A 22,145-nucleotide genomic window follows, 5' to 3' on the forward strand; every position below is an offset into this window, starting at 1 on the left:
TGCTCAGCTCCCATGCACCAACTGAGCTACCACCATTTGGTTATTTTTAATATAATATTTGTTAGCACATCAAATTGCTCAAGTGTAAGTCATAGGAGAGAGTCTATCCATACGTAGACATTTTTTTTAGGGTATCGCATTTAAGTTCGAAAATATAAATATTCATAGATCAAACAAGTCTGACAATAAATATAATAACAAGAATTGTCAAGATTAAAGCCCAAGAAGGAAAAAAAATTATTTACAAACTTCAGAAGTACAACACCAGAACAAGCAAAATTGAAGGCTCTCAACCTGGTTGAATCAACGCCATCTAATTTCTGGAAATCGGTCGATCTACAAATTTTTTCTAAGAGCGCTGTCAATGAATCATTGGCTCAGGAATCTTGTTTTAACTAATGTCAAAGTACTGAAATTTTTTACTTGCTACATACATCAGTGCGTTTTAAAACAGCAGATAGCAATTTCTGTTGATCTGTACCCAGCCCAGAGAACCATCTCCTCAAAGTTTCAGCATTGTCAGAAACAGATTTAGAATACGCTGGAAGACTGATGTTAGTATGAAAAAGGGTTTCAGGATCAATATGAAGAAGGCCAAACAGAGAAGTGGCAGTAGCAATTTGAAGAGAAAGTCCTGCTTTCATGGAAGAAGTGCGGCATAAATAAGCAAACAAATTACATCTCAATTTCTCAACTCCTCGATCTTCATATCCACCAACATTTACTCCAATCCTGAAATTTATAACATTCACACATTGTTAGAACATGAACGAAAATATGTGAAAGCATCCTTCATTGTTAAATCAAACGAGATCAAATAATATTTTAATGTGGACATCTGCCCGTGGCATGTTACAGATATGAGATCACACAAGACAGATGTAAAGGTTAACAAGAAAAAAGAATCTCCTGAGGATAGATGCTACCAAACATTCAGAATAGGTTGATGTAAATCTAACTCAAGCTCAATTAATAGAACAGGACTACACATTGCCCCACTAAAAAAAACGCTGGTCATATTCTAAAAGATACAAAGGTACTATCAATGGAATTTCACAGGACAAGAAAATTATTGCATCATCATAGAATTGACTCTCAATCCTCATCATTGAGGGAGATAAATCAAATTAGAAGAGTGCTTATTAAATTATTATGAGATGGGAGGTGCCCTGATTATTGAATTTTTGTATGACTGGTTAAGATTCAAACACCAAGTCATGTGACTTGACTAAATGGTCATCTGAGCTGTAAGTGATTTTTAATCTTGAGTACAGATGTTCCAATGATCAAGTACCGCTCCTCTCACTCTCACTCTCACGATAAATATACCTCCTGCTTCATATATCCTCTATTCATAAATGCATATGTATCATGTATGTACAAAAGTATGCATGCATGATTAGTCACAACACTATCATTATCAAAGCGGCAATGATCAATTTACCTCCCAAGTTGACCAAGAATAACAATGATAGGAATAGCAAAGTTCTCCTCCATACACGTGTCAAGCATTTTCAACAGCCGAGGAACAAGTTTGATATCAGTCCAGCACCAGCTCTGCATTGGAAAAGGAAACCGAGCAATCAGGTTTGAGTATTATGCCATAAACTAAATGAAGTGATAAGTTATTCCACAAGTATGACAACAGTATAATTTTCATCCATATAAATACTTAAGCCTTGGCAACAAGTCACTTATTTCAGAAAATGATAGCGAATACTATGAGTGTCATCACTTTCGTGGAGAACTAGAATCACGCTCAATTTCATATTGTAGAATTTTATTACTTTCATTATAACATCAATTCTTAAAAAAAAGCAACCATCACTTCTTTTGGAGGGTGGATAATCTTTTAAAATTAGAGCTTGAGAAAAAAAAGAATTTATAAATTAAACAGGATCAGTATTATTTTGAAATGATGAGAATAATACCATTTTGCTTGCTACCAGTTCCAACAATGACAGGATATCACTAAGGTAACAAAAGGTGACGTTCTTAAGGGCATCTGGTTGAGCAGCAGAAATCAAGAACTTTTTCAAACAAAAGGGCGCATCATACTTCTTGTTAATGACACATTGAACCGCTTCCTGATTGGACCAATGTCCAGCATTATCATTGTCTGAAATTAATCTAGAATCTGACAAATCAACTCGTTTTACCCCTTGAAGCCAACAGTTTTTTATCTCTTCTAAGAGCAAGCAAGCAACTACATCAATGGATTCAGAACCTTCCGAAAATGGGCATTTAGTAGTTGTACAAAATTCATTATGCAGCTGATTTATTGAAGGAAAACAAGCAGTAGCAACAGATTGGCTCCCACCCTCAAGAAACATAACTAGAGACTTCAAAACCGTCACCATTAAACCAAAATTATGCATGTCGAAAAACTTCTCTCCACCCATATAAGCAAAAATATGAAGCATAGTCAACACCATTAAAGAATCCCATTTGCACAATCTAAGAATATCATATGAAGCCTCACGCATAAACCCCACATGATCAGTTGCAGCACATAATGATGCTAATATAATACTTCCTGCCACCAATTGTTCACTTGAAGCTACACCAGAAGATACTTTATCAACATAATCCAGAAAATCATTGGTTCTCAAATCACAATCTGACAAAGTCTCAGCAGGTAAAATATTGTTTGCTATAACTTTTCCTTCTATAAGAAAATCTCCAATGAGGCCAAGCAGTTCATGGAAAGAATAATTTTCTAAAAACAGGATTCTTGTCTCTGCATCGGACATAACTGGGGAAAAAGATGTGAAAATTTGTTAAATCCAAGTTTTATGAAGTACACATAACATTATATTAAAATACCAGATTAAAAACATTAATGTTCAGAAAATGGAAGTTGCTTATGAAACAGAGCAAACCTGTGCAAATATGTTCAGAATAAGAATTCAAGCAGTGCAATAAATTCCCATCCCAAAGTTTTCCAAATATCATTGTTGTAGTCACAGTAAAGTTGAACAGCAGCAGTGTTAACAAAACTGAAACCTTCTCCCTGAAAGAAATTAAGAGAAACAAAATAATGTTAATATTATCACCATCATTTGTCAACAGTTTAATATTATCATGAGCTGATTTGCTTGATACAGCAAGAAAAACAGAGTATTAAAACAGAAACTAGAAAGAGTGTTCAACAGCATGGACTCTATAGTATCACAAATAGCATGAGGCACTTACTTCTTTAAGAGCTTTTCTTCCATTTTAAGTGCGGTTAGAATGTTACTAACCGCCCAGCCTGTTTCAGTAGCCAAATTGCACCTAGCTATACAATTTTTTGTAGCAATAAGTATCCTAGATATAATACTTTTGTCCTCAGTATTTGAAAAGACAATAGACAATTTAGGAACTTGATTGCGTAAAGATCCAATTCCATCCTCCACCACAAAAGCAGTCCTAGAATTTTCTGGAGTGTGCATATGTGGCAATTTCACAATCTCAGTTTTTCTAGTCAGTGTAGGCTTTTTCTGTGAATTACAAGAATCGCCACAAACATCAATTTTTTGTTCATTGGAGTTGATTTCAACATTAATTACATCAAAGAGAGGTGAAGGAAACAAGTCGGTTCTTGAACTCAACATGTCTTCTTGGAGTGCTTCCTCTAGAAAGGGATTCATCAAATTATCCGCATCAACTATTTCATGAAATTCAATTTCAGGAAGGGATGGAGACAAGGGAAAATCCATTGCTCTTCTATAGTATTTCTCATCGGCAGCATTTTCTAATTCTAACAACTTCATATAACTTCCATCAGCCACTTTATCAAAACTAAACATTGAATCAAAATTATTTGCAGCATCACACATCCTCTCCCCACATGCTTGAGTGGTTTCTAAAGTATATGAGGGAGGGAAGGAAGTGTGTCTACAGACATTTGCATCATCATAGACCTCAGCTTTAGCCTCTACTCTTCCTTTTTTCTCATCCCTGTTAATCTGAGGTATCATGTCCATTTTTTCCCTATGAGATTTCTTTCTCTTTTTGTGGGCCCTCTTATTCTTTTCCTGTGAATTGTTCAGATTATGAAGCATCTCTCTTCCTCCTTCTAAGCATTTATCAACTTTTTTAGACAACAAACCATGCAAATCAGAGAGATTCTCAGAAGACAAATTTGCAATATCTTCAAGTGTATTATGCATTTTTTCCCTCTTCCTATGATGCACAGTAACAGATCTGTCAGATGGGTAGCACAAGCTTTGTCCTGCATCAAAGATCTCCTGAGTTAATTTTGCTGATGCAGTAGTAACTGGGAATGCGGATATTTCCTGTGAGCCCATTAACTGTCCATCAGAAAAAGATTCTGTACTGGAATTTACTGCAGAACTCTGTAACTTTGTTCTGTTGGATCCTCTAACAAGAGGGTTCAATTTAGAATCAATACCTGTGATTGTTTCAGAGTAATTTCCCCCAGATAGAGCAAGAAGTGGGGTACACTGCATGTTTTTCCTCAACTGATCACATGCATCCATTGTTCTGCAGCCAGGTTCCAGAAACTCATTTTCAATTTGGCTATGCATCTGAGACAAATTTAAATTGCAGGATTGTCTCATGACATTTGAATTCTGCATGTATGGTATAATCTCAAACTGCAAAAATCATCCAGCAAAGGTAAAAATGGTTAAGGCATGCATATATAAGAGTAAGATACAAATAAAATCAGAACTAACAAAAATGAAAAAAAAGACAGTCTAGTGCTATAAAGCTCCAGCCATGTGCAGGGTCTAAGGAAGGGTAAGACCCATTGTGTGGGTCTATAGGAGTCAATCTTACCTTTCATTAGCAAAAGGCGATTAACATGCATCGAACTTGTGAATCTATGAACTCCGGCTCACATGGCAACAACACCAACCGATGTGTCAAGGCTCCCCTTCTAACTAACAAAAACCAAATTTATTACCATGTCCTCTCTTCCACAAGTGGGCAAGCCTTGAAGTAGCAATAAGGTTGCTCCTTGTGACTGGAAGACCACTGGTTCGAATTTGGGAAATAGCCTCTTTGGGCTGAGTACAATCAACTCTCACCCCTACCCTTGCAAATAAGGAAGCCTTGAGCCCTTTATCCTCTCTTCCAAAAAAAATATCCAGATTCAGTGGATCAACACAAGGATTATTATTATAAAACAAAAAAGTATCTATCCCTACTCAACCCAATTAATTATTTATTGCTTTCAAAAGACCCTAAATATTCTCGTTTCCCAAGGTTACATAACTAGTTAGTGCTAACTCATAAATGATTTTCAACCCAAAATTCCAATAATTTAGGTGAGAACCAACTTTTAAGTTCATAACCACTAATCCATAACACCAAGGTAGTCAAAATTGAGATTTTAGCTATGATAGGGGGAGGTAAACACATAAATCGTGGGATCCAAACACAGATAGTAAGATCCAACCCAGGATACAAAATTATATCAAACATATATATATGCATATAAACCAAACCCAGCCGAACCAGCAGCACCCATCCAGCAGCAACCACCAGTACCACGAAGTGAGATTTAGGGCTTCAGGCGTTCAACACCACAAACGGTAGCAGAAACAATACAGGTAGCACCATAGAAAACGTTTTCTTCAAATTCAGCTAGGACATCTGTGAATGGGTTAGAGTTTTGTCTGTTTCTGGGTTTTTTGGAACAAACTGAAACAAACAGCACAGAGGGATTGTCAAATCCCACCGATCCTACAAACCTGCACGCCAATTCCACACAATCACCAGATCATGTTCAAAAGTGTACTAGGGCTCATTGGTAGGTGGGAAACTCAAAGGATCATGTGACCCTACGAGTAAACTCTCGATTTTAGCTACCTTGCATAACTTAGATAACTAAATGAGATCATTGGGTTCAAAAGATAGGACCATGATGCCTTAATTCAAGTATAGAATTCACATCAACAGCTCTTTTGTGGGTCTGTGTGTGCATGCGCGAGTTTTAAACAAGCAGAGAAGATACAAAATGGCAAAAAATAAAACATTATATATAACTACAAACAATTCATCAGTGAAACTAACCTTTGTTTGGTCATGTATACTTCCATCAAAAGGTGAAAAAGATGCATCCAGTATATCAAGGCGATGTAGAAGTTGAATGAAATCAATCTTTAGACGGCCTAATTGATGGTGTAAAATGCTGTAACGGCTTGCTTCTGACTTATATTTTTGCCTGGCATGCTTTGCTCGTAGCTTTTCAAGCTTTAGTTGGTTTTTCAAAAGCTTCACTTTAGTACTTTCAGCTTTCAAACTAATATCAGCAGCCACTTCAATGGGCTTCCTAAGGGATGAGAGTTCATGCATGTTCTGCTTCAAATCCTCGATTGTCCTCTTATCCTCTTCTAATTGTTGAGACATCTGATCAGCACGGTGTTTCTCTTCCATGAACTTGTTCCAGTTATCTTCAGCAAGAGCCTTCTGCTTCTCTAATTTAACCATCTCTGCATCTGCACGCCTTTTTTCCATAGTGGCCTTGTTTTTTTCAACCTCTAACCTTTCTTTCGCTTTTGCCATCCCGGTCTCAGCATTTCTTTTTTCTGCTAATATCTTGCGCTTTTCAGCTTCAAACCTTTTGGTTGCCTCTTCAAACGTAGACATCTCAGACACCAACTTCATTTTTGCTTCATTAACTTGTTTCTCCAATCGACCAATCTGAATCCTATATTCCTCAGCCTTTCCAGCTTCAATTCTGGCAATCTGCATCTCCTTTTCAGCAGTCTTATTCTTCTCTGCTTCTAGTAACTTGAAAGCTTCAGCAGCTTTCTTCCCCTCATAATCAGCCCTTCTCTTCTCTGTCTCCAGAAGCTCCTTCAATCTACCAATTTCTTTTTCCCTATCAGCATGAAAACCCAGTACGTTCTTGTTCTTGTTCTCGTTCTCATTTCCATCCAGAGCATCGCTGCCACATCCCTGCTGAATTTTAGGTGTAGTAATCTCAGACTTGATGCTACAGCGGTCATTCTCCCTAGCATTACATTCTTTCAGTGTTTCATCTGTTTCTGTTTTGCCCCCACCTGCTGCATAGATTACATTACAGCATAGGTATAAAAGATAACTCAGTCAGGTTACAAGCATGTTCATTCGATCTATGTCGCTTAACCAACCCACTTGCATTTGCATACTCTGAACTAAACCAAATATTCATATTCATATTCATACCCAAAAGCTTAATATGACAAAAATTAAATAATAAAAAATAGAAAGTCATTTACCTTTGTTGTTGTGGGACTGAATTTCGTTAATCTTGAGCTCAAGAACCTTGACAGCTTGGCGCAGAGCTTTCCGCGACTCTTGCACCTTCGTGTATTTTTTCTTCCACTGCGTATGAAAGAAATGGTAAATAAACAAATAACTGAATTGAACTGAAAAATGAATAAAAGCGAAAGAAAGAAAAGGGTACGTGGTCACAGCAAGCATTTATAGAGTCGGAATTCAAATTCTGATCCTTATCCGCTGACAATGCCATGAACACGATGAATGAGTAGCAAATTCACAAACAAGAGAGAAGAGAGGTTGGTGACGGTGATGGAGATGGAGATTGTGGCGGTGCATTAAACCCTGAACCTCCACTTACTTCAATTCAATGTTGAATCGGAAGCCACATATGAGGATCAAGGGCTTTGGTTTCTAAATCAGGGTTTTAAGATTCAGACTTTACAATTTTATATTTTCATTTGAATTCTTAAAAACATAATTTGCCATAATTTTCAGTTAATGTAAAATATACAGTTAATTTGTTTTTATCGTGATGATAACAGAAAAGAATTTGCAAATTCGGTGAATACTTCTTCCTTTTGAAAAAAATAAAAACCAATGCCTATTTGATATTTCGTTCTTTTAACATCATATTAGTTTTTTATTTATAGATATATCAAAATAAAATTTAAAGAATTTTGTTAGAATTAAAATTCAGGTTTGAACTTTTGTAGTTTACATTCGGTTTCTACAAAACCTAATCGATTATTTTGGTTTATTTTAATTTTAATATTTGAATATATTGTTGCGAAAAATCGACAAGTGCACTGATCGTACCAAGTAATAAAAAGTGAGAAGAGTATCGTCTCTACAAAGATTGGGTCGAATATCAATTAATTGTTTTTTTTAAGAATGGAAGAACAAGAGTTGATTTGAAAGTAATAGTGGTTGTAACAATTGTGAACTATTCAATATTTCGTGAACAATTCAAAGAGAAGATTGAAAACTTAAAATCAAAAGTTGAGAATTGAAAAAATATTGTAAAGAAACTATTGCAGTAAAGGACTCCAACACACTTTTGATCCTCACCTTGTAATAATGATTAATATTTATGTTTAATTACCCAATTGATCAAACAATTCACCATATATAATTAATTAGTTAAGTCCTAATCCCATAGTGATCTTAACCTTATTAACCCTATTAGAATCTTAATCCCTTATAAATCTCTTTTTAAGTTAATCTTTTTAAGCCCAGTGAATTTTCCACATTTGCAGTTCATATAGCCTATCCCTAATGCATACATGAAGAGTTATCTTACCCTTTGTCAGGAATTAGAATCCCAATATCCCTATTGCGAACCCTAACCCTCGCAATCCTAATAGAGTCGCGAATTCTAAAAGAATTATGGGATGAAGAACAGAGTAAAATAAATTTAATTGAATAATTAACCATAAACTTAAAATGAGAAAGACTAGCCACAATAAAAAAAGACTAGCCAGACATATTCATGTCTGACAATTTAAATAATGAGAAAGAGTTCATGAAAATGTAAAACCGGAAGAAGAAGTCTTGAATCTTCAGTCACCGAGAGCTTCTTGTCCAATTTCTCCTTGCCAAAAGATGATCCTCTTTTAGAGTTTCTGCTTCCTTTATATAGCCAGCTACTCAATCAGGTCATAATCATTGAATTGATTCTGATTAAATTTCCATTTTTCTCATAATTCCACCAATCAATCAGGTCATAATCCTCTAATTAATTCTGATTAAATTTCAATTTTCCTTATAATTCCATCAATCAATCAGGTCATAATTCTCTCATTAATTTGATTAAATTTCCATTTTCATCAAACTCCACAAATCAAGGAATGCATTCATGACGCCTGCGCGATCAGCGCCAAATCCGTGCGGATCGCACGTACAAACAGAAAGTAATTTGCCAAAATCACGCGGATCGCGCCATTTTCATGCGTTTTGCGCAAGACTATTCAATTTTAACTTCTCTCTTTCACTTCTTTTTAGTGTTTCCTGCTATCAAAATGCATAAATTGAGCAAGAGAATGATTGAGAAGGAATAATCAATATTTCTTGCATTTATGAGCTTATTTTCACACATTTATAATTAATTCTTTGCTTCTTTTACTTAGAAATCACCATATGTTAGACGCATATCATATATCATTTAGGTCTTCTTTTTTTAAATATATTTAGAATATTATTGTCATGATTTTCAATTTTTTGATTGGAAAGAGGAAATTTTATTAAACTAATACTAAGAATATACATGGTAGCTAAAATATAAATAAATTTTTACATAAAATAGCATGAGCGAAAGATTCAATTAGTTAGTTATATTAATTCTCATTAATTTTTTTCAATATACGCATAGTTTGATTTTGAGGACACCTAAGCAAGTTAGTGAGTTATCTTATTGTCATCCTATAAATAATTTATTTATTTTATTATCATGATGAGAGATACCACAAAAGTGACTATAAATGATTTTTTAATACATATTTATTTTAATCCTTAGAAATATAAATTACTCTTTTAAAAATACACATAACATCAAATTACTCTTTTAATATTACATTTTTACAATTGAGAGACAAATGATAATATATATTATAATCGAAGAATCAAATTTGGTACAGTTTATAAATGAAAAACCAATGTTTGGTGTGTTGTATACGTATGGAACACATAATGACTCTTTTTTGTTGGTCGTTTTTATTTACTTTGGTGTAATAGCTTTTTTATTTATTAACACATAATCATTTTTTATAGTTTATTTTTGTCAGGTAACTTGAATTATTTTCTATGTAATATAGTTCAATTTTTTTAACAATAATATAATTTGTTTTTAAAAATAAAATAAAATGAGATTTTGGTTGCACATTTACCTTCGATGAGCTATTCTCATAGTATTTATTATGTTGATCTTCTATTTCTCTTTTGAGAACAAGCTAATGTATAGTAACTAATATCAACATTATTCTTAAACTTATTATTTTGAAATCAAATCCTACTTTATAACCATATTGCTTGCAAAATTGCATAACATTATTTCCATATTTCCCGTAATAAAGTTCCATTTCCTTAAGTTCGCAAGCTTGGCCATCCTCGAGCTATAAATCATAACTCAAGTTGTCAATGACATAGAACAACTGAATCAACATTTGCGGTGTCTGAAACAATTGACATGACAAGTTAGGTAAAAATGGTTAGGGGTGAGCATAGTTAGGGTCGATAAAACAAACAGACTCAATTTTGCGGGTCAACCTGCCCTATCCGCTAAATAGGGCGGGGCAGACTGACTCATTTTTTTATAGATTAATTTGTGAGGAGTGGCTAGTGTACTTTGTCACCTCTAAACATAGTTAACAATCAAATTGATTTTCTAGCTCAACCGAATTGAATTAATATTTTGGATTCAGTTCTTGAATCGAAGTGTTTCGAAACTAGTTTAGATTTGGAAATCAACTTGAAATCAATTTCTAATCATAATCGATTTTACAATTAAGCCGATCATGTGATCTTCCTCTACACAATTGGCCTAGAACCGCCTTGGGTCAGAGCATCTTGCAGTTGGGGCAGCTTTAACCCATGGGTCTTCAATGGAACAAGATGAGGGGTGTACCTGCAAGACACTCCGACGCTTAAGTCAGATTTGGTTCAAGCAGGTTTTATTATGTAGAAGATGTGTACCTTGGGTAAACACATATGTATTTATAGTGGAGAGATGACCAGCTTGGGAGATGTCTTGGTGCTGAAGTATACTTTGAGATGAAGTATTCAGAAAGATGAGGTATTTAATATTGAGGAGCTTGCTGTCATGTAGTCTTTAATATTGTGGAGCTTGATGAGATGAGGTTGCAGCCTTCATTGACTGCAGTCTTTACTTAGTGATGAAGGCTTTTATTTTGGGCATGTATTTACTACTATTCCAGATCAGAAGCCCCCCAGCTCGTTGCTTATGCCGAAGGCATGAGTAGCGAGATGTATAAGTCTGCAAGATGATTTGCCTCTGTGGTGACTAAGCAGCTTCATTTCACTTGCACCTTTATTGTGCACTATGGTCTGTATCTTGTTGGTGCTTAAGAGCTTCATAGTTGTATCCTCTATTTTTATACAATTCATACTTTATATATTTTGCATACCTTTTAACACTGACATCTTCCATGTTCTTGGTTTTGATGCCGCTTAAGTTTGCTTTTAGGTGAAACAGCTGTGGAACTTTGATGCCGCATATTTTGAGCCATGTTTTTACTATCAGTCCAGATCAGTTTCAAAGCCAGTTCAGAACCGAATTATTTTTGAACCTTTATATCTTACAAATTGGTTTTGAAACTATTATTTGTTGGTATATGAAAATGTCTTACAAACTTGTTAAAATCTACTTGTTTTTTTTTTTTTTCAATGCAAGACTATAACTGCATTTTTTATTTTAAACAAATCAAACTCATATTTATTAATAATTTTTGTACTTTACCCCACATTGGTCAAATGCATTTTATGACTTGATATTTAACCAATTGTATTGTTGAATGTTATATATGGTCAAAAACAACAAAGAATTATTTGGAATTGTGCATGTATTGAATGCTAAAGTGAATTGTGAGTGAAAGTAGTATTATATTATAAATTGTTACAAGTTCTGAATTAATTTAGATCCAAACCAGTTCAAGTTCAAGAACTATTTTACAAAATCAAATCTTTTAAAATAGTTTAGTGCGATTTTCAATTCGGTTCTGTTGTTTTGAGTTTTTTTCCACAACCCTAAAAGCAGTATCGGGATTTTGATGTTATAACCGTTCATTCTAAATGTGAGTTGTTATTTCAAAACCTACACAATGGTCAAATGAAAAAGATACATAAACAATTTGTAGCCATATTTTGTAGTCTCGGATAGTTGCTAAAACACTCGGAAAATGGTATAAATTACAATCTTTAATCCAACAACTTAGATGCATTTATTATGCCCACATTCTTTACAAATCTAATTACCTTGATCTACTATATGATGAGAGGTAATACATGCTGAAAAGCAAATCTAGCATCTCAATAAATTTACCCAAGAAGCACTTGCAATGTCAAGCTATTTCCTGCACAAATGAAGATTGAGAACGGGGTAGCTGTCAGCTGATGCAAAAATTAGACAAAGAATATATATGACATTTGGGATCTGCTGCTGTGGATGTTGAAGTTTCTTTTGCCGCTAATTAGGGTGATAATGCTGGAAGCCTGGAACTGCAGTTGCAAAAGTTAGTACTGATTAGGCACCTAGTTTCCTTGAAAATTGGATACAAGGGAAGATTGGGACTTGAATGTGTTGTACTGGTTTAAAAGAGTAGGAGCACTGGGAAAACTTGGACAGTGAAGGATATGCAACAGATATTCGAAAAAGAATTTGAAGGATCCACTGTCCTCATTTGCAGGAGAGCAGAAGCAGTCATTGCTTGGTATAATGGTATATAAAATCTTGGGTTGCAACAATGAGTTTAACCTCAAGTCCATGAGAGTTCAAAGTTTGCATTTATTAATGGACAAATAATGCTCATGTCAACAGTTGGCTACCTCTAATCTGCAGTGGAACCAGCCAGCTATCTTCCCCTCTACTGATACACACATTAAAAGTGAATTCTTATGCTTCAGCTACAGAAAACTTTGATCAGTTTGATGTGATGACTCAAAATCCGTCTTCCCTCATTCTGAGCTTGAGTAAACTCCAGAGTCCAACTACCAATCACAATTTACAAATCTTCAAAATAATTTACAGTCAAATGCTGGAGTCCTAATTTCCCATGAGAATAGTAAATTGATCAAAATTGATAGCCAACATTAGCTCATAATCAGAATACCAACAGACAAATAAAATGAGATCAAGGAGTAACATAAAGTGAGCTGAATAGAATGTTGGCTTCAGAGAAGATGCTCTGCATTTCACCCTATCAACCCCAGAAGAAGGTCTTACTCCCCCTGACACTTTCTTTTGCAAAATAATTAATCAATATTGACCAAGTGATAGCATTAGGTATGAACCCGTTATCGACACCTTTATATAAAAGCAGACATGCATCATTAAATAAACCCTCGTAGCAGTACCTACTGATCAGTGTGTTATATGTAACAGCATCAGGACGAATTCCTTCAGCTTGTAACCTGTTAAAAAGGTTCAAAGCCTCCTGAACATGACCAATCTTGCAAAGACCATTGATCAGGCAATTATAAGTGACTATATCTGGTGTCAAACCACGATGAATCATATCCCGAAGAAATTGAAGAGCATCATTTACTTTTCCAATTTTACATAAGGCATTGATCAGAATATTGCAAGAGTAAATACTAGGAAAAATCCCTTTCCCAAGCATTTCTTCGAACAATCCCAGTCCTTTCTCTACTGCCCCAGTTTTACAGAGAGCCTTAATAAGGCCATCATATGTAATATTGTCAAGGGGACACCCTCTAAATAGCATCTCATCAACTAGCTTATACGCTTGTTGAATTGAATCTTTCCTAAGAAATGCATGAATCAAAGTGTTGTAAGTTACAGTGTTGGCAATAACGCCCTCCAAGAACATGTCATGATACAAACCCAAGGCCTCTTCCATCTTATTATTCTTGCACAGTCCATATATTAAAGAATTAAATGTATAGATGTCAGGTTTACATCCTTTGCTTGGCATTTCACCAAATATTTGTAAAGCTTCTTGAATCTTCCCATCTTTGCAAAGGGCACAAATCAAGCAATTGTAACCCACTGTATTCAGACTGAGACCCTTGGCTGACATGCTATTCACAACTTCAGCAGCTTCCTCTAATCGGCCTTGCTTGCAGAAACCATTTATCAATATGGTGTATGTGATCACATTAGGCTCAAAGCCCTTTGTTACCATCTCATATAAGAATTCGAGAGCAGAGACCAAATACCCCTTCTTGCAAAGTCCATCGATCATTATGTTAAATGTGAAGGCATCAGGCTTATAGCCTGCAACAACCATGTTATTGTACAAAAGATCCTTGGCTTCTTCAAACCGTTCACTAGCAACATAACCATTAATTAATGTATTATAGAGCACAGTATTTGGATTGGGAATTTTGTTTAGCAAGGCCCTTGCCTCATCAACTTGCCCCATCTTGCACAACCCATGCATTATATATCCATAAGTTAGATCATCAGCGCTGAAACCTCGAAGGAGCATTCGATCAAGCAACTTTGCTGCCTCATGAATCCGACCGGCCCTGCAGAGGCCATGGATAACATCATTAAAGGTCTGAACATCAGGCTTGCAACCCATCAGAAACATTTCCTCCAAAAGTTTCATTGCTTCATTCACCCTGTTGTTTTCCGAAAGGGTATGAATCAAGGTTTGGTAAATGACCGAATTCGGAACACACCCATGCTTTGTCATGTCCCTTAGAAGTGAGCAAGCTGAATCAACCTCATTTATCATACACAAAGCTTTCATGACCATCCCAAATGTATACACAGTTGGAGAAACACCCCTACTCAACATGTCATAGTAAACATTAGGCGCTACAGAGGGACAATTTCCACCAACCAAAATTTCTAACACAACATTATAGGATTTAAAAGTGGGGTGACAAGAATAAACACCCCACATATCCAACAAAAGCCTTGTTGCTTGGCCAGGCAAACCAGCTTTCCCATAATATTTCATAATCAAAAGAAACAATGATTCTTTAAACACAAATCCTTCTTCTTTCATTTGCTTCAACAACTTGTCAATAATTTTGAATTCCCCAACAGCACCAAGCTTATCAATTAAAACATAGTACACATGAAAGGAGTGAGAATAACCCTTTTGGGAACCAGCCTTTTCAAAAAGCTCCATTGAAATGGGAATGTCAAGAGGGAGCTCCAGCAATTTACAAAGCTGAGATGGGCTAATTGGGTTAAGTGACCTTTGAAGCTGTTTGAGGTCAAAAGGGGTGAGTAATCTCTCCCACTCTGTGTCACTCTCAGCATTGAAATCATTTCCATGTGCGGTTGTTGAGCATAGTGAAAAAGAAGGGATTTTGAAACAAACTAGCATAATTCTACTCACATGGATTGAGGATTTGAATGTTTTCAACATCAAGACAAGAGATTCAAGTCAAGAAACTAACCCCAATGGAGCCACCACGATGTGGGTCGTGATAATCGGCACAATAGAGAGATGCTGCAAAACACGCCTGCGTTTGTGTAATTTCTACACGAGGGAGATGTTTGTGAAGGAAGGTTTCGTTTAAAATATAAAAATAAAATAATAAAGTATTAAATATCGAAAATAATAACAAGTAAAAATAAATATAAATTATTAAATATGAAAAATTATAACCATATAAAATAGAAATAAATATAAAGTATTAAATACGAAGAATCATAACCATATAAATATAGAAATAAATATAACCGTTGGATCAATATAATCAATTTAATGATGAAAGTTTTTGGTAGTAATCATAATTGATTGTTACAATATCATACCTCTTAAAATATTATTTTTATGGAAAAATTGTTCTAAAGAAAAATAAAAGTGAGTGTGATAAGGGCTTATCAACAGAAGAAGAGGAGAAGAACGTTTATGGGAGAACAGAGGAAGAAAACGGACATCAAACAACAACAGAGGAAGCACCACGTCGAAGGGGGAGTAGGATCAGGGTGCCAGCTAAGTGGGCAAAGGACTATCTGGTCGAGACACGTGGCCCTTAGGTGTCGGTAAGCGGAAGAGAGCACATGGGTGCGACAAGGAGAGCACATGGGTGCTGAAGATTACAATTGGGCCAACGGGCCTGAAACCTTTTGAGTCTAATTTTCTTTCTTTCTTGTAAATGGGCCAGTAGCCTGAAGCCCATCACTTTCATTCTGTTTCAGTATATTAGGAAAGAGAGGTGTGAGAGGGGATTATCTGATATTTGTAACAAACTTGTCTTCTTCTTGAACCTTCATTTCTGGAGTAATCAGCAAACTCGAATTGCTGAGCTATAATATCGCTACTTGAATTTTCCATTTCTTGTGAATCAATAGCTTAAGGCTATCATTTTGGTGCTTTCATTGAGAGGCAACTTATGAAATTGTAATGGCAGAAGGAACTCGCAGCTCTGTTAAACACACAGCAATGGACGAATGTCTGACTCGGTTAGCACATCATGATGATCAGTTCAACTCGTTGAGCAATCTGCTGAGGGAGATGAACCTGAAGTTAACTATGGTGGAAGCAAAATTAGATCAAACCCAGAAAAGTAAAGGGAAAACATAAGGTGTATCGCACGGAGGATTGGGTGATCTATTTGGAACAAATGCATTCAAATCAGTGAAACTTACCATACCACGCTTTGCTGGCAGCAACCCCGAGCCATGGATCCACAAAATCCAGCAGTTCTATGGGTTTCATAATCTCACTGATGTAGAGAAATTCACTCTGACTTCGTTCCACATGGATGGACCAGCGGAGGAATGGTACCATTGGATGGATCGCAATGGCAGATTACGCACGTGGGAGCAATTTTTGGTAGAACTCCGCGCCAGATTTGGGCCTTCCCGCTACCGTGATCTGAGAGGAGAGCTTGGGCGACTAGCTCAGGTGGCTACGGTGACGGAGTATCAAACGCAGTTTGAGCAATTAGCAAACCAGGTAATTGGGATTGATGACATCAGTCTTCAAAGTTTTTTTGAGTCAGGTCTTAAACTTGAAATACGTAAAGAAGTCCGTTTACACTTACCTGCATCGTTAGAACAGGCCATTGATTTAGCCAAGTTAATAGAAGATAAAATAAATGACAAAAGTACCGTGAGGTCCTACTATAACAGAAACACAGTGGGATCTACTAGTGTTAACCAACCTGGACTTTTACCAGCCCCACCACGGTCGACTACTTCGGGCATGATGCCAAAAAAAGAGAACATTCCCATCAAAAGACTGTCCTCTGCAGAAATGGCAGATAGGAGGGAGAAAGGGTTGTGCTTCTATTGTGATGAGAAATACAACAGGAATCATATATGCAAGGGGAAGATGTTTATTTTGATAGTGCAGAACGAAAGGGATGACTGCATAGAATCCAATGGGAATGAACTGGAACTGGAACACGAAGTCAGTAATGAAAAAATTGGGGGTGATGACAACTCCATGCCGGAGATTAGCCTGCATGCCATGGCTGGTCAACACTCAACAAGTACCCTGCGGGTCAAGGGGAGGATCAACAAGACAGTGGCTCAAATTTTGGTGGATGGGGGTTCAACTCATAATTTTATACAGGAACGCTTGGTGAATTTTCTGGGATTGGAAACTAAACCCACACAGAAATTCCAGGTACTGGTGGGGAATGGGGAGGTAATGAACTGCTTGGGGGTATGCTCACATGTGCCACTCGACATACAGGGCCATGTTTTTTATCCATATTTGTATGTATTACCAATTCAAGGGGCTGAAGTCGTTCTTGGTGTGCAATGGCTATCTGAATGGGGGGATGTTACCATCAACTATAAACAGCTGCTGATGAAGTTTGAGAGGGATGGTTAGTTGATAGAAATACAAGGAGAGTCTAATATAGCTGTGGAGGCTATCCAATTAAATCAATTACGCAGGCTGACTTCTTCACACTCGGTTGCATACCTCTATCAGTTACAAGCTATTGAGCAATATATAGAGCATCCACCTCAGGGAACCGAGAAGTTAGACATCCAAGTGCAACAGCTTCTGCATGACTTTGCAAATATTTTTGAGAAGCCCTTGCATCTACCACCCTTTCGAGAAGAAGATCATCGTATACACCTTGCACCTACAACCACAGCAATTAATGTCAGACCATACAGATACCCACATTTTCAGAAATCAGAAATAGAGAAAATGGTAAAGGAGATGTTAGAAACAGGGGTGATCCGCCACAGCCTTAGTCCGTTCTCATCCCCAGTGTTGCTGGTCAAGAAGAAGGATGGGACCTGGAGATTTTGTGTAGACTATAGGGCTCTTAACCAAGTAACCATAGCAAATCGGTTTCCAATTCCAACAGTGGACGGGATGCTTGATGAACTTGCAGGGGCCACTGTGTTCTCCAAAATAGACTTAAGGTTTGGATACCATCAAATCCGTATGGCTGAACCAGACATCTACAAAACCGCCTTTCGCACTCACAAAGGTCACTATGAGTTTGTGGTTATGCCCTTCGGCCTCACCAACGCACCAGCCACTTTCCAGGGAATCATGAACTCAGTCCTTAAACCCTTCTTGCGAAAATTTATAATTGTTTTTTTTTATGATATTTTAGTGTATAGCAGGACCCTAGAGGATCACTTGGAGCATCTCCGGAGGGTGCTACAATGTTTACAGGACAATCAGCTCTATGCCAAAAGAGAGAAATGTTCCTTTGCCCAATCTGAAGTGGAATATTTGGGACATGTGGTGGGAGAAAATGGAGTACGTCCGGATACTAACAAAATTCAAGCCATCAGGGACTGGAAAACACCCATGACAGTGAAACAACTAAGGGGCTTTTTGGGATTGGCTGGGTATTATAGGAAGTTTGTCAAATGGTTTTCTCAACTGGCAGCCCCTCTCACCAACCTTCTTCAGAAAGATGGATTCCAGTGGAATGATGCTGCTTCCCAGGCCATGGACCAACTGAAAGAGGTGTTGTCCAACCCTCCAGTTCTGGCCTTACCGAATTTCAGTGAGCCCTTTGTGCTGACGACTGATGCATCGGGAATTGGTATTGGAGCTGTGCTTAGTCAAAATAACCAACCCATTGCCTATTTCAGCCGGAAACTATCACCCAAAATGCAGCAATCATCAACTTATGTTAGAGAACTGTTTGCCATCACTTAGAGTGTTGCAAAGTTTCGCCAGTATCTGTTAGGCAGCAAGTTCACCATCCGGACGGATCAACACAGCATCCGAGAGTTGATGGCCCAGGTAATTCAGACACCAGAGCAACAACGTTTCCTTGTCAAGTTGTTGGGCTTTGATTATACCATCGAGTATTTCCCAGGAGCTGTCAACAAAGTGGCCGACGCATTGTCCAGGGTGCATGAGGGTGAGAAGAAGGATATTTCTGAGCAAACTGTACTATTTACGTTGTCCACATTAGTTAACCCTCTGCTGGATTCCATAAAAGCCGAAGTTAACAGTAAGTCAGAATTAATAAAATTAAAGAAAGCCATAGAAGAACAAACCGAAGGGTACGAGCATTACTCTCTCAAAGATGACTTGCTCTTTTACAAAGGGAGAATCGTTTTATCCAGCACCTCCGATCTACGCGCTGCCTTGCTTCATGCATTCCACTCCACAGTTATAGGAGGACATGGAGGTAACCGTAAGACCCTGCATAGGCTTTCCACCCATTACTATTGGGTTAATATGAAACATGATGTTCAGGAGTTTGTTCGAACTTGCCCTGTGTGCCAAGTCACGAAGTACCAGCCCTTATCCCCAGCGTGCCTACTGCAGCCTCTAGCCATTCCTCAAGCGGTGTGGGAGGACCTCTCGATGTATTTCATAGTTGGGTTACCTCCATCAGAGGGAAAGACGGCCATCATGGTTGTTGTCGACAGGCTTTCTAAGTATTCTCACTTCTCAGCTTTACCGAGCAATTTTACCGCTACAAAGGTGGCAACCGTGTTTGTTGCAGACATCTGCAAACATCATGGCGTCCCTAAATCGGTTGTCTCAGATAGAGACCGTATCTTCATCAGCAAATTCTGGCAAGAATTATCTAGTCTAAGTGGAACCCGCCTTCACTTCAGTACAGCCAATCATCCTGAGAGTGATGGTCAAACAGAGGTCACCAACAGGGGATTAGAACAATATTTACGCTGCTATACAATGGACAATCCACAGAGCTGGGTTCAGTACCTACCATGGGCTGAGTTCTCCTATAACTCTTCCTACCAGTCAGCCATCGGAGCAACTCCCTTCCAGATCCTCTACGGACGTTTACCCCCAGCGTTGCAACCCTATGATGGAGAGGCTTCACCCATTGAAGCTGTGGATGCCCTGTTAACAAAAAAGGATGCTGTCATCAGAAATCTCCGCGAAACATTACATCGCACACAACAGAGAATGAAAACCCAAGCGGACAAGCACCGCCGCGACATCCACTTCGCCGTCGGTGACCAAGTATTGGTCAAACTTCAACCCTACCGGCAGAAATCAGTTCGGAATCAGTCTTACTCCAAACTGAGACGCAGATACTATGGGCCTTTTTCCATCACGACACGCATCGGAGCTGTTGCATATCGCTTGGCTCTACCGGACGGCTCACGCATCCACCCAGTCTTCCATGTGTCTCTACTGAAAGCTTTTCGCCAAAATGGCTCCTTTCATCACCAACCACTACCCATAGTAACCTGGGACGGTCACCCTGTGACAGATCCGGTGGCGATTTTGCGTTCCCGTACCCTAGCAAGTGGCAAAGGTTCGGACTTGCAAGTCCTTGTGCAGTGGCGCGGCTTGCCCTTGGAGGACGCATCGTGGATCTCCGCCTCGGAGTTTTGCCAGGCCTTTCCTCAGTTTGATCTTGAGGACAAGATCGATCTTTTAAGGGTGGAGGAAATTGATAAGGGCTTATCAACAGAAGAAGAGGAGAAGAACGTTTATGGGAGAACAGAGGAAGAAGACGGACATCAAACAACAACAGAGGAAGCACCACGTCGAAGGGGGAGTAGGATCAGGGTGCCAGCTAAGTGGGCAAAGGACTATCTGGTCGAGACACGTGGCCCTTAGGTGTCGGTAAGCGGAAGAGAGCACATGGGTGCGACAAGGAGAGCACATGGGTGCTGAAGATTACAATTGGGCCAACGGGCCTGAAACCTTTTGAGTCTAATTTTCTTTCTTTCTTGTAAATGGGTCAGTAGCCTGAAGCCCATCACTTTCATTTTGTTTCAGTATATTAGGAAAGAGAGGTGTGAGAGGGATTATCTGATATTTGTAACAAACTTGTCTTCTTCTTGAACCTTCATTTCTGGAGTAATCAGCAAACTCGAATTGCTGAGCTATAATATCGCTACTTGAATTTTCCATTTCTTGTGAATCAATAGCTTAAGGCTATCAGAGTGAATCTCATAAATTTTTTCTTTCTCTTTTTTTTATAATGGGACTCACTTAGTTTTATGCGAGTATGGTACAAAAAAAATCCTTCGATAAAAAGCAGAAACATTATAAATAGGTTTTTCAGAGAAAAAAAATCAATTTATTACGTTTTCTAAAATACTTATGTTCCAAATTTCAGCTTTTCACTCTCTAAATGTTCTGATTTTTTTAGATTGGAAAATCAATTTCTCCTAAACCGACTTCAAAATTTTATTTAGCTTTGTCTTTTTTTTGTTAGGCTTTAATATTTTACAGTAAAAAAATAGATAAGTTATCTACATTTACTTTTAAAATGATATCATTTTGCATTGAAAAATAAAAAAATTATACTAAAAAAGACTATTATAACCTTGAAATAAATTATAATTATAAAAATATCTTGATTTTTGTTCCAAAACGATGTTGTTTTGTGCTTGATGTAAATAAATTATCTACGTTAACTAGGTAGAAAACTAACGCTTTTTATTATTATGTTGGAACCTGTGGAGAAATAAATAAATAAAATTCTTCATGCACACTATGACGTGTTAATTTTTGTTTCAGCTATGTTTAAAAATGAACAGTAGAGATCTTACCATTGCTGGTGCAAGTATTTTCATTTTATAAACAGTAGAAATTTCAGCACATATTTTTTTTATTATAAATTATCCGATATCAGACCGCCAACGCATATTGATTAATTCGGATTCAAGCATAGAAAAATCATAAAGGTGACAAAAATTTTCCGACTAAAATTTAACAGAGTTTCGTAGCCAAAACTCGAATATAAAGCGAATGGATGTCTTTAGTGAAGTGTTACCATTTCATTCATACATAAATTCACTTAGAATTAATTTTTATGCAATTCGTGAATAATTGTTG

The 22,145-nt window shown here is 37.3% G+C and overlaps 2 protein-coding genes across 3 annotated transcripts; both read right to left on the minus strand.

Moving 5' to 3' along the window:
- Positions 1-212: 212 nt before the first annotated feature.
- LOC133288977 (uncharacterized) lies at positions 213-7,505 on the minus strand. Of its 2 annotated transcripts, none has more exons than XM_061486824.1 (8): positions 7,403-7,505; positions 7,215-7,320; positions 6,025-7,016; positions 3,196-4,601; positions 2,883-3,013; positions 1,932-2,755; positions 1,445-1,557; positions 213-732 (listed from the first exon to the last, which is right to left on the minus strand). In XM_061486824.1, exons 1-8 carry the CDS (start codon positions 7,466-7,468, stop codon positions 420-422), a joined length of 3,951 nt encoding a protein of 1,316 aa, XP_061342808.1. In that variant the 5' UTR covers positions 7,469-7,505; the 3' UTR covers positions 213-419. The 2 variants fall into 2 exon arrangements, with proteins under 2 accessions (XP_061342808.1, XP_061342807.1); XM_061486823.1 differs by having other exon boundaries at positions 6,025-7,019.
- Positions 7,506-12,259: 4,754 nt separating this feature from the next.
- On the minus strand, positions 12,260-15,296 carry LOC133288998 (pentatricopeptide repeat-containing protein At5g64320, mitochondrial). The gene has a single exon (XM_061486850.1). It carries the CDS (start codon positions 15,294-15,296, stop codon positions 13,149-13,151), a length of 2,148 nt encoding a protein of 715 aa, XP_061342834.1. The 3' UTR covers positions 12,260-13,148.
- Positions 15,297-22,145: the final 6,849 nt, after the last annotated feature.

Source organism: Gastrolobium bilobum, unplaced genomic scaffold (assembly GCF_033153095.1).
Source record: "Gastrolobium bilobum isolate Gb01-03AN ecotype WA unplaced genomic scaffold, APGP_CSIRO_Gbil_v1 utg6815, whole genome shotgun sequence".
NCBI classification, from domain to species: Eukaryota; Viridiplantae; Streptophyta; class Magnoliopsida; order Fabales; family Fabaceae; genus Gastrolobium; species Gastrolobium bilobum.